The sequence below is a fragment of the Molothrus ater genome, chromosome 1 (genome assembly GCF_012460135.2).
Source record: "Molothrus ater isolate BHLD 08-10-18 breed brown headed cowbird chromosome 1, BPBGC_Mater_1.1, whole genome shotgun sequence".
Taxonomy (NCBI): domain Eukaryota; kingdom Metazoa; phylum Chordata; class Aves; order Passeriformes; family Icteridae; genus Molothrus; species Molothrus ater.
The window spans coordinates 1,160,485-1,173,449 of NC_050478.2; the positions used below are offsets into that span (position 1 = coordinate 1,160,485).

At 51.8% G+C, this 12,965-nt stretch overlaps 1 protein-coding gene across 2 annotated transcripts in view; it reads left to right on the top strand.

Moving 5' to 3' along the window:
* SETD2 (SET domain containing 2, histone lysine methyltransferase) overlaps positions 1-12,965 on the top strand; it is a 51,339-nt gene that overhangs the window by 33,251 nt on the left and 5,123 nt on the right. Inside the window, exons 13-18 of one of the 2 annotated variants that reach the window (XM_036379209.1) lie at positions 3,864-3,912; positions 4,403-4,583; positions 6,930-7,620; positions 9,049-9,183; positions 9,292-9,431; positions 10,385-10,496. In XM_036379209.1, the coding sequence (XP_036235102.1) occupies positions 3,864-3,912; positions 4,403-4,583; positions 6,930-7,620; positions 9,049-9,183; positions 9,292-9,431; positions 10,385-10,496 (1,308 nt within the window). Of the gene's footprint in view, positions 1-3,863; positions 3,913-4,402; positions 4,584-6,929; positions 7,621-9,048; positions 9,184-9,291; positions 9,432-10,384; positions 10,497-12,965 lie in introns of those variants that run through there. The other variant, XR_004979829.1, reaches the window with a different exon arrangement.

The window sequence follows — 12,965 nt, forward strand, 5'->3', positions numbered from 1 at the left end:
AATATTTTATCGTTTTCTCTGTGCTGTTCTGTGTACATGAGTGTGGAGGACAGCTGTTCCAAAGGAACAACTCAGTCTGGATACCCAAAACAAGTCTCTAAAGCAGAGCAGGACTAAGAGAAGAGAGGAAGGGAGGGAAGAGGATCCAGCCTGGTAGGGGATGGATTTGGTTGCGTTCTTCCTTCAACAAATCCACAGAAGTTCATAGAATCATAGGATAAACTCATGGAATCATTAAGGTTGGAAAAGACCTCCAAGGCCATCAAGTCCAACTGTTAGTTCAGGAATGACTGGCAGCTGAGGGGCAGATTTGTGGAGAAGGTTCCATCAAGACACAATCTTCCTTTCCCACTGCAGAATCCTTTGAGTCGCGACTCCGTCCTGCAGCTCTCCTCCCTTTCCCAAGCCAAGGCTGGCTCGTGCCTGAGGCTGGACGGCCTAAATCCCATTTTTCCCCCTCTTTTGTGTCGAACAGACTCGTGTCACTTTTCCTCCTGCATTTAATTTTGCGTGCAGTCCCTTCAAAGCCGTGCTGGGAGCTCGGGAGCCATTTGGAGCCCGTTAGCGGCGGCCGCGTTGATTGAGGAATTCTGCAGCTCCGAGCCAGCAGCTTCCGTTTCCAAAAATAAAACTGGCTTTTCTTGGGAGTTTCCCCAGCCCTGCTCTGACCACCATCTGCTTCTCATGGAGCAATTTGGACAAATCCCTCCATTTGTTCCTGGTTCAAAGCCTTTGCTGCCTCCATCTTCCCGCATGGAATGGATGCTGGAGGCTCCGTTGAGCGGGGCTGGAGTTTCTCTCCACCAGCACGGAGCTCGCTCCCTCCTCATCATCACCGTGGATTTTGGGCTTCCTGGACTTTAGGGCTGGCCAGTTTGTTGGGGTGGATCCTGGAGTGGGCACCCCAGTGTCCTGGTGAAGCTGGAGCAAGGCATGGCAGCGTGGCAATGCCAGCATTGCCAAGTTCCCTTACTCCAGGTGCTCCTTATCCTCCTTCTCTTCCCACTGAGCCTTTTCCAGTGATTTCCATTCCCCATCCTGCTCTTTAATGGGACAGATCTTTTTTAGGAGCTGGGGACTTGGTGTAGCTTAGCTCTTCCCAACAGTTGCCTTGTCCTTCTGGATATCCATGATATTCGTCCATGATCCCATTCCTTGGTGGCTCCTCATTCCCCCCTGGGAACAGCCAGGGCAGGCTTGGGGGGATTTTTTTGGATGTGCTGCTCTGAAAATGAACATTTTTAGGAGTTTAACATGGGAAATAAAAAAATCCTGGCAAAACCCACTGGTGGAAGGTGATTTTGGGGCTTCAGAACCTGCCCCTGTGGTCACCTCTGTCCCACACGAGGTAGGGAGAGGCAAAGTCATCCCTGCCATCCATAGCTATGGAATTCTCTAGGAAAATTAAATTAAATCCGTAGATTATGGCTGGATGGGGCTTGGAGCACCCTGGCCTGGTGGGAGGTTCCCTGCACGTGGCGGGGGTTGGAATTGGATGAGCTTCCAGCCCAAGCCATTCCATGATTCCATGATCAGACATTACATGGATTACATCATTTATAAATATATAAATCCTATGTAATTATGGGTTTATCCTGCATCCCTCCCCACCTCAAACATGGAGCTGCTGTTTTGTTTCTTTACATTTCATCTGAAAAAACTGGATTTGGAGTAGTGTAGCCCATAGCAAACGCATACATAAATTTTAAAAACTTTATTTGAAGGGCATTTTTTGGGAATTTCATTGCCTCTCTTTTTTGTAGATGCTTCAAACTCCATGTGGTGTGTTTGAGCTCCACAGAAAAGCAAAAATATCTTTAAAAACCTAAAAATCTTGGCCCAAATCCCTTTTTTTTTAGCCAGCAGCAGCACTTTTGAAGTGGTTTTGCCTTGTGGACAAACCACAGCAGGGTTTCTTCTCCTTCCCTTTTTTTTTTTTTGCTAAAGGAAATTCTCATTTTTAGCCCATCCAGTGCTGCGGGTGAGCACGTTGCTAATGAGCCCCCTGAGCCATTAATTAATTCCCAAACAGCTTTAAAAACTCAAGGAATTTAAATAAAAGAGGATATTCTGTAAAATCTGAGAGTCAAGGTAAACTCCACATTTCTGAGCATTTGGAAGCTTTAAATTCCCAGCTGGAGCAGCCTTCACCCCCCAGGAAATGTCAAATCCATCTTTTTTCCCACTCTGCCTCATCCAGGGCCTAAATGAAAGGATATTTTAGGGAAGGTGCTCTGGGAAAGCTGGAATGTCAACACAGCTCCCCAAAACAATTTATTTGTATTAAACTGAGCATCTCCTTTATGATTTAATGGGTTTTTTTTTTTGGGATGCAGCTGCTGCTCCAGCAGGGATGCTCCATCAGGCACAAACCAGCTGGTTCATCACATCCTGCTGGAAATGACTGGGAATTCTTGGGAATGCTGTATTCCTTCAGGAAGGGAACAGAGCAAGGGCTTGATAGAAGCTGCAATTAAACAAAAATGAGCTTTTTTTTCCAACCTTCCAGTACTTGGACAGTCAGGAATGCTGTAAAACCTCTGTAGGATCATGAGCGTCACAGAGCTAAAATGGGATTTGCACTGGGAATGCCAGAATATTCCAATTAAAAATACAATGCAACATGGAAAGGTGCTAATAAACCTCATTTCTTACTGGGGGGATGCACAGTTGGTTCCAGTGGTAAGGGAAAGGCTGTTCCTGCCCAGTCCAGGGGGTTTAACGAGGACATTGTGCTAAACCTGGACTTCAGGGAAGTTCTGATCCTCATTCCCAGCTCTTCTCCTCTTTCTTCCCATGGTGCCATCTCCACCTGGAGTTGTCAGGACCTTTGTGACCACCCAGGGCCACCCCTGCCGTGGCAGGGACACCTCCCACTGCCCCAAGCTGCTCCAGCCTGGCCTTGGGCACTGCCAGGGATCCAGGGGCAGCCACAGCTGCTCTGGGAATTCCATCCCAGCCAGGAATTCCCAATGTCCCATCCATGCCTGCCCTCTGGCACTGGGAGCCATTCCCTGGGTCCTGTCCCTCCATGCCTTGTCCCCAGTCCCTCTCCAGCTCTCCTGGAGCCCCTCCAGGCCCTGCCAGGGGCTCTGAGCTCTCCCTGGAGCCTTCTCCTCTCCAGGGGAACATTCCCAGCTCTCCCAGCCTGGCTCCAGCCCTGCAGCAGCTCTGGGGCCTCCTCTGGATCTCTGCAGCAGCTCCAGGCCTTCCCTGAGCCGAGGGAGGAGCTGGATGAGCAGAGGGTTTGGGGTTTGCTGCTGCTGAAGGTGTGGTGGGCGCTCGGGTCTGATCTCAGCAGCTTCAGCAGCTCCTTGGTCAGAGGGGCCACTCAGAGCTCGTCCTGCTCATTTCCCTTGGGGTGCTCCCACATCAAGGATCAGACCTTGGGAACATCATGGAAATGTGACCCTGTCCCCAGCAGTGAGGCTGCTGGGAGCTGGGAGAAGCCCAGGGGTGGTCCCTGAGCAGGGGGAGCAGATGTTGGCCATGGAATGTCTCCAGGCTGAAGGGATCTGTTGGGATCACCCAGCCCAGCTCCCTGCTCCTTGCTGGGTCTTCTCAAACTGCCCTGGAGACCAGGACAGGGACAGCAGGAGCTGCTGCTGGGACACTCTTCTGTCACCTTGGAAGGTGTAGGACCGACCCTACAGCTCTTTGCCCAAAATTCCACCGAAACCCATCAAAAATCAAACACTGAGCAGAGGAAATATATGGGAAGCACCACAAAAACCCCAGAACTTTCCTTCAAGAGACCCTTTTCTGGTGGTTTCTTGTAAATGTTTGATTTGTGGGATTCTTGGCTGTTTGGGGTGGTTTTGGGAGCAGCTGGAATTGTGACCCTGCTGGTGGCTTTTCCACAGGAGGTCTATCGCATCCCGAAGAAGAGCCAAGCAGAAAAGGAAAGCAGTGGTAAGTCCTCCCCTTCTCCCATGTTTTCCTCTGCTCCCATGAAAATGCTTCATCTTCCCAGCTGGGAATGTCAGGGGATGTTCTGCCTCCATAGCTCCAACTCCTGGGAAACAGCTCCTGGGAATAGGGAGGAAAATCTGAGCGGTGGGTGGGGAGAGATGGGGCCCTGAGGGTGACATGGAACAACCTAGAATTAAAATCATGGAATTGGTGAGCTTGGAAAAGCCCTCCAAGTCTGAGTCCAGCACTGCCAAGGCCACCACCGATCCGTGTCCCCAAGTGTCACCTCCACGTGGCTTTTAAATCCCTTCAGGGATGGGGACTCCACACGTGCCCTGTCCCTCCCTGGCCATCCTTTTCCATGAGAAATATTCCCAATATCCAACCTGAACGTCCCCTGGCACCGCTTGAGGCCGTTTCTAAGAGAAGGGAGCTCTCAACACCCAAATTATAAAATTTTCCTCCCTTTTTTCCCCTGTTTTCCCAACAGCTGACCGTGGGAGGGACCCAGCTGGGCTCCGGGATCAGACCCCCACTCCCAAGAACCCCGTGCTGAGCCGGGAGCGGGATCCAGAGCGGCAGAGCCAGAGCAAGGAGAGGAAGAGACGCAGAGATTCCCTGTCCCCTCCGTCCTCAGCCTACGAGAGGGGCACAAAGAGGCCAGAGGACAGGCAAGTGGTGGCAGGGAGCTGCCATATTCCCGGGATCTGCCACGTTCCTGGGTAAAAGCTCCAGGGGAAACGGGCCTGGGGGTCTTTGGAATCACCCAGGAAGGGGATGGGAGTTTTCTCCTGGAGGAATCCTGGTGGTGAGATTCAATCCTGGTGGTGGGAGTTGGGCGGTTCCTTGGTGTTGGTGGCTTCTTCTCTGGGGTAACCTGCACCTCCATTTTCAGGCGTGTTTTGGGAATGAGGTGGGAAATGAGGGGAGCTGTGCCAGCTCCCGCACAGAAATTAGGGATCATGGAATGGTTTGGATTGGAAGGACCTTAAAGCCCATCCAGTCCCACCCCGTGCCATGGGGACACCTTCCACTGTCCCAGGCTGCTCCAAGCCCTGTCCAGCCTGGCCTGGGACACTTCCAGGGACGGGGAATCCAGGAATTCCAGGATGCAGCCCTCCTAATGCAGAGCTCCTTGGATCCTTCAAAACCCATTCCCTTCTCCTGCTCCACCTCTTCCCAGTGTGCTGGGAATTGTTCTGAGCTTGGAGCAATCCCTGCCTGTACAGGAGGGAGCAGTGCCCAAACCAGGATTTCTAACTCCAAAACTTCCTTGGCTGAGTGGTTATTCCCTGAAAATACCTGAGAGGACAACAGTGCAGGGGGGTCTGATCCCAGCAGGCTGTTTCCAGGTCTCCTGCCTTTCCTTGGGAATGGTGGCATCACTGCCACGGCTGAGCATGCGACTCCTAATGAAGAGAAGGAAAATATTCCATGTCTTGCAGTTCAGAGAGACTGGAGATCGTGTTAAAGGCAGCAGAAATACCATGGAATTTCCTTTAAAGAAGTCACTTCTCTGTTGTCCCTCTCAAAGCCACTCCATAATTAGGGAACAATTGGTGCCGAGTCAGCCAGACGAGGAAACCTCGCGCTGAGCTGAGCTGGGAAAGTTGGAAACATCTGGACGAAAAGTACAGATGTAAATCTATCCCTCTGTAACGAGGCTGGAAACATCCCCAGGAAGTAAAACCTGGATTTTTGGGATTGTTTTAAACAGAACAAGCGTTTTTTTGGGCGAGCAGCTGCTGCTCTGGCTCTTCCCCCTGTGCCATGTCTGTGTCAGTGAAGGACCAAATTCCTTCTCTGGGAATGTTCTCCCCACTCTGAGCATCCCTCTTTGTTATTCCAGGGATTTAATATTTTGATTTAAAATAATCAAATAGATGGAGAAAGCAACGCTAAACCCTCGGTTTCTTTCTTCCCACTCCTTCCATGGCAGCTGCTTCTCTTCCAAACTCTCCAGGCAGTGCCAGGAAAGAGTTTAATTAGGGAAATCAAACTCCTCCCGGCAATGAGGTTCCCATTAATGGATCCTGCAGCTCCTCTGGGAGTGCCTGGAAACAGCTCCAGCGGATCTGTTGGTAGCAATGTGCTTTTGATATGTAAATGGATCCCAGGAACACAGAATATATGGAGAATATCCTGGATGCTTTGTAGAATCCATTATATTAAGGCTGCAAAGCATTTTTCCTTGTAATCCCTGTTTTACCACACTCGTAACGTCTGGAAATATCCACCTTTGATCTGAAATTTTCCTTGGTTGGGCTTTGATCAAAGTCCCTAGGCTTTTTTTTTCCCCTCCTCCTTTAATTCCCTGGAAAAATCCTTCCAGCTGCTGCGTGTTTTGGGATGAAAACTCTTAAGGAATTAAAAAAACCCATCCACACCATTATTTTTTGAAGCTGAAGCTGCGGCCTGGGAACGAGCAGAATTCCAAACAGGAATGTGCTGCTTGTGATTCCCTTGTTCTTGGCTGTGTCTGCAGCTCCCATGTGGGGGTTCTGGACGGGAAGGATGGAATTCTCACCCCAGCACTGGAATTTGGGGGGGAAGGTGCTACATTGTGAGTTGCTCCTGTTTGGGAGCCTCTTCCAAATTCCTTGTTTGTCCTGCTTGGGGAAAACATGGTGGAGTGTTTCCAGCAGGGCCTGTTTGGGATGCCCTGCAGATTGTGACCTTTCCTTGGCTTCTCTTGGAGATGTTCCCTCCCTCTCCAGGTATTTCAGAGCAGCTCCTCCAGACAACTTCTGTGGCATCCTTGCATCTCCTTCATCACCAGGCTGATGTTGGCCAATCCACTGGGATTGCTCATCCTCTGCCCTGGCTCCCTGTGGATGAGCAGGACCAGCGGGTATTCCTCTTGAGTTGGTCAAACAGCTGGAAAAAGGGGAATGTTCTTAGGAATTCATGCTGTTGTTGGGCATTCCAGGTTTCCCACTGTCCCTTTTGCTGCTGGAGCCCTGGGCCTGCCGCTTCCTGAGGCCTCACAGGTGCTTTCCCTGTTCCCTGTCTCCCAGGTACGACACCCCAGCATCTTCCAAGAAGAAGGTCCGGCCCAAGGACCGCAACAAGCTGTCCACGGAGGAGCGCCGGAAGCTCTTCGAGCAGGAGGTGGCCCAACGGGAAGCCCAGAAACAGCAACAGCAGCTCCAGAACCTGGGAATGACCTCCCCGCTTCCCTACGACTCCATGGGCTACGGAACCCCCCACCACAGCTTCATGGGATACCCACCGGGGTACCCCATGCAGGCCTACGTGGATCCCAGCAACCCCAACGCCGGCAAGGTGCTGCTGCCCACGCCCAGCATGGACTCCATGTGCTCTCCGGCGGGATACCCCGAGCATTCCCAGACTTTGGTGGGGCACGCGGTGGAGCCGGCGCTGAGCACGGCGCAGCCGGTGCCCGTGGTGCAGCACGTGGCCACCACCATGGAGGTGACCACGCCGCAGTACGTGGGGGCGCAGGGCGACGCCGCCGTGGTGCACCAGGAGGCCAACGTGGCCGTGCTGCCGGTGGCCGCGGCCGGCGCGGTGCAGAGCCAGAGCTACGGCTCGGTGTGGGATTCCAGCCAGCAGCCCCCCGTGGCTGTGCAGCAGCCCTACTCCCCAGCCCAGTCCCAACCTGCCATCTACTACCAGGGCCAGACCTGCCAGACCGTCTACGGGGTGACCTCGCCCTACTCGCAGACCACCCCGCCCATCGTCCAGGTAATTCCAGCTGGGAACACCATGGGACCAGGGCAGCCAGCTGGGAAAACACTTGAGAGATACTGTAGGAGCACCGGGGGGTAGGACGGTCAGGTCGGATGGAGATGAGAGATCTCTGAAGCCAGGTCTTGGAATTTGGGGTTTATTGCAAAGGACCTGGGGGCAGGGGCCTGCTGGGAGCTGCCAGGCACAGCTCAGAGCAGGCCCAAGGAGAAGAGAGGGGGAGAGAGGATGAGAGGGTGAGAGAGTAAAAGGGTAAGAGAGTAAAAAGGATAAGAGAGTAAAAAGGGTAAAGAGAGCAAAGTTCCTGTTACAATACCATAAATCTTCTGTGTTGAATATTCTAATTCTCACTAACCAATCTAGTACAAATACAAATCCTATAGCAGTTACATACAGCCTGTAAGAATCACTACATTACCATCCTGTGTTACATTTTAAACCCTAAAAACTCCTCTTTGGGTCCCTTCTGCCAAGCTGTAGGGTCTGTTCTGACCCTTGGAGCTGTCTGCAGGCAGAGGGTGTTGTTCCATCAAAAGGGGATCACCTTCAGTCCAGCCACACCATTGTTTTCCAGTTGTTCACTGACTGAGGGATCTCAAAGCTTGCTTTCATTTCAATCTCACTGACAGTTTCCATAGTCTCAAAATCTTTTGCCAGACAATCATATTGATAAGGCTTTCCTGTTTCATCTTCCCCAACAAGTTACTCACTGTAACTTCTGTGCTTCTCTTCTTGGAGCATCTTCTTAGCTCTTCCCAGGGAGCTTCCTACCCAAGAGTAGGAGGAAAGCACATTCCAGGGTATTTTCCATCTACAAATGGCATAAATTGGAGAATCATGGAATCCTGGAATGGGTGGGGTTGGAAGGAACCTTAAAGAGTGTCCAGTGCCACCCCCTGCCGTGGCCAGGACACCTTCTGTTGTCCCAGATTGCTCCAAACCCTGTCCAACCTGGCCTTGGACATTCCAAGGGATGGGAGATACTGAGAACATCCAGGGATGGGAGATACTGAGAACATCCAGGGGTGATGATTCCATAGTTGTTGGGGACTATCAGGAACTGGCAGTTTGCAGGAGTATTTTGGTTTTTTTGACTGAATGGAGATGTGTGGATAAAAGCTGAGCCCGTGAGTAAAACTTGGATGTGGGAGCTCAACTTCCACTGGCTTTTAGCAGCAGAGTCTGGAGCTACCAGAATTAATGACATTACAAAAATCGGAGGATAATATTGGGAAGGAATTCCTGGCTGTGAGGGTGAGGAGGGGCTGGGGTAGAATTCCCAGAGCAGCTGTGGCTGCCCCTGGATCCCTGGAGGTGTCCAAGGCCAGGTTGGATGGGGCTTGGAGCACCTGGTCTGGTGGAATCTGCGCTCCTGCAGTGAAGGATTTTTTGGGAACAGCAGCTGATTGTGATTCCCTGTTCCAGAGCTACGCCCAGCCAGGTCTCCAGTACATCCAGGGCCAGCAGATCTACACGGCTCACCCGCAGGGAGTCATCGTGCAGCCCCCCACGGCCGTCACCACCATCGTGGCAGCCGGGCAGCCCCAGCCCATCCAGCAGGTGAGCATCCAGAGGGATGGGGAGGTTTTCCCGTGGGATAAGGAGCTGCCAGGGCACCTTTTGTGACCCCTCACAACTTTCTCTTCATCCCTTCCGTGCTGTCTGCAGCCAGAGCTGGTGGTCACCAACAACCTCCTGGATCTGCCTCCGCCTTCCCCTCCCAAACCCAAAACCATCGTCCTCCCTCCCAACTGGAAAACAGCCCGGGATCCTGAGGGAAAGATCTACTACTACCACGTGGTCACCAGGTGGGTGTGGGCATCGCTGACCCCTGTCCCCAGGTGCCACATCCACAGGCTTGGAGGTCCCTTGGGATGGGCCCTGCACCCCTGTCCAGGGACAGCCCTTTCCCTGAAGGGGTTTTCCCAGTATCCAACCTGAACATCCCCTGGCGCAACGTGAGGCTGTTCCCTCTTGTCCTGTTCCTTGTTTTTTGGGAGAAGAGCCCAGCTCCCGTCTCCAAGGGAAGAAACACAATTTTCTCCATGTTTTTCCTACACCTTTCCCATCAGTTTTGGAAAGAACCAGGTTTTGGATCAATCCCTATGAATTTACCTGAAATTAAAATGAATGTTAAGCTTCTAAAAAGAGTTTTGTTAACATTTCCAACTCCATGGGAGATGTGGATGAGGATCCCCCTCTGAAACGATAAGCAGGAATATTTTTTTCCATATCCATTTCCTGCTATCAGTTCTTGCTCCTAGCACACATTTCCCTGCATCCATAAATCTTTTCCATCTCCCTCGTGGATTCCTCCCTGCTCCCTGGCACACAGCAGAGCAGGAGACCTTCAAACACCTGGAATTCAAACCAGTGGAGCAGGAATTGGTGAATTGTGTTGTTTGGAAGTCCCGGGATGAGATGAGGAGACTCCAGGGAGCCTTGGTGGAGGCTGAACCTTCCCTGGGCTCTCTGCTGGGATGTTCCCACCTTTCCATGCTGGGAATTCCATCCTGATGATGAACATCCTTGATCCCACAGTGTCACCATGGCAGAAAATGGTGCAGATTCCATTTTTTTCTGTTCTTCTTGCTTGGTTTTAACCTTCTCCAACTTAGAACCCTTCAAATCAAGAGCGAGGCTGTGAATTCTGCATGCCAGGAATTCTGATGGGGTCCAGATGTCCCAGCTGATGGGATAATCCATGAGCAAGTCCCAGTTTCTCTGAGGAGGTGTCAGTGGTGTGTTTTCCTTCCTCCAGACAAACCCAGTGGGATCCTCCAACCTGGGACAGCCCCGGGGACGACGCCAGCCTGGAGCACGAGGCCGAGATGGACCTGGGCACCCCCACCTACGACGAGAACCCCATGAAGGTGAGGGGGGGACAAATCTTTGGGACAGACCATGGGATGGGAGGTCACTGTGGAGCTGGGAGGTGGCAGGGGGACAGAAGTGAGCCCGGATCCTTTGCAGTGGCTCCGTTGGCCACACTCAGGGCTTGGCTGTTCTGGTGTCGAATGGACACCGGACTTCCCTGGAGTTCTGCCCTGGATTCCAGCCTGTGTGTGGAGCTGGCCAGAAAAGCAGGAATGAGGGGGAGCAACAGTGAAAAAGGACCAACTAAGGGTGTAGCTCAGGAACCTTTCCCATACCTTTCTGATTCCTTAACAAGCTGGAGAAAATCCATGGAAAGAGAGGAGTCAATTCTCCTGCTCTGGTGCTCCCACATTCCTGGGGTTTTCCTGGGGGTGTTGTCCATCCTGCAGTACCCAGGAACATTCCACGTGGCTGCTGTTGCTTTTCCATGTGCTGCCAGGATGCCAAGGGTTAATCCCATTCCCAGAACGCCTCCGAGTGCTCCAGCCAGGAATCCTGGCGAGTTCACTCCGATGAAATTACGGACAAATATTTATCTCCCTGGAAAAAAGTTAATTGGAAAATGAGCTCAGAGCTGGCACTCCCTGCTCAGCCAAGGGGCTCTTGCTTCCACAGAGGAATCCAGGGAAGCCTTTTCAAGGATTTTTATCCCTGGATCAGTGTCACATTCATCCCATGACATTCTGGGATCTTGGGGTTGCAAGTATTGTTGAAGGATTTTGGGATTGAGCAAGAAAATGTTAATTGGAGGCTCCATAGGGAGATTTGACGCTGGAATAGCTGGGAAATGCATCCCTGTGGAGGGATGAGCTGAAGTTCAGTGGTGGAGAACAGCTTGGGGATGTTTGGGAACATCCCTGGGATGGGAATGAGGTGCTGAGGAGAAGGTTGGGCTCTTCTGAGCAGGGAAATCGATCTGTGCTGGTGCTTTCCAGCTTGGGAGTTGTTTTCCCATGGAATTCTGAGGGTCTCGGTGCTGCCTGCACAGCAGAGGCAGCAGCAGGGGAAGGTGCTTCCATAAATGTGGCCTTTTATCCCAGAAATTGGGATGAAGAGGAGCTGAGGGCCGAGGTGACCATCCAAGGGCTTCACCTCAGGCTGGACACCAACTGACTGCTCCTTCCAGGTCTTGTTGCTCCCTCCAAACCCTAAATCCCTGAATTTCCCTGAATCCTTCATTCTAAACGAGCAGTGGCTCTGGCTGACCTCAGGCTGAGGTGGTTCCTACTCACCCCAGAGCTTTTTTTCTTCTGGGCCAGGATGGCCAGAAGGTCGGGTTTTTCCTGGCACTGAATTCCCATGGTTGCAGCTTCTGCCTCCAACGCTTCCACCCTGAAATTGCAACCACATTCCTTGGATTTTTTACCCTCCTCCCCACCCCACACCTTTCCCAGATGGATTAAACCCACCCAGGAGGGATTAAACCCACTGGCACCGTGTCTGACAGCTGCTGCTGCTATTCCCGGTGTTCCCGGGCTGTGGGGGAGGATTTTGATGGAAAGGCACAAGAGGAGTGGGAAGCCAGGATCACTATTCCCTTTAAAGCACACTTGAAATCCTGGTTTCCCCTTGGAAAATGGATTTCCTGAGGGAGTGGCCCTGCAGGAAGGCAGGCAGGGACACCAGGCTGGATGCTGAAGGTTTTGCATCCTTTCAGATGGAAAAAGTTTGGATTTGGGATGAGTTTGTCTGTGCCCATTGGTTCTCCATGGAAAGGTTGGTGTCAGTGGAGCAGATCACAGCTGCTGGAAAAGAGAATCCCAGGTTTTCCCAAGTGTTTGGCTTCTTGATCCCATCCCAGGCTGGTTTTCCCCCCATCTTTGTGGCCTCTCCATTCCCATCTCCTCCAGAGGCTGGAAAAGAGGGACAGCACCATTCTGGGGATTTTCCTGTGTTTGTTTTCCCGGCAGCCTTTGGGTTATGGGATTTCACTTTGGAGGGGTCAGGGAGGAAGGCCTTGATATGGAGGTTTTGATATTAAAATAAATTTAAAATGGAATTTTAGCCTAAAATCTAAAATTAGGAAGAATTCCCCAAGGAGGAATTGGCACCTTGGCACAAGGAGGAGCTTGGAAACGGAGTTTTCATCTCTCCTCCTCATCCTTCCCTGCCAACTTTGACACCACTTTTTGCCCTCATCCCACGTGGAGAGGGGTTGGATGGGGAAGGGTTTGGGGGCAGAGAAGGGTTTGGGGATGGAGAAGGGATTGGTGGAGAAGGATTGGCGGGAGGAGAAGGGATCGCTGATGGAGAAGGGATTCATCATGTAGAAGGGTTTGGGGGTGGAGAAGGATTTGGGGTGGAAAAAGGTTTGGTGATGGAGAAGGATTTTGGGGTGAAGAAGGGATTGGTGGAGAAGAGTTTAGTGATTGAGAAGGATTTTGAGAGTGGGGAAGGATTTCTCAATGGAGAAGGGATTGGTAATGGGGAAGGAATTTGGGGGTGGAGAAGGATTTGGTGGGGAA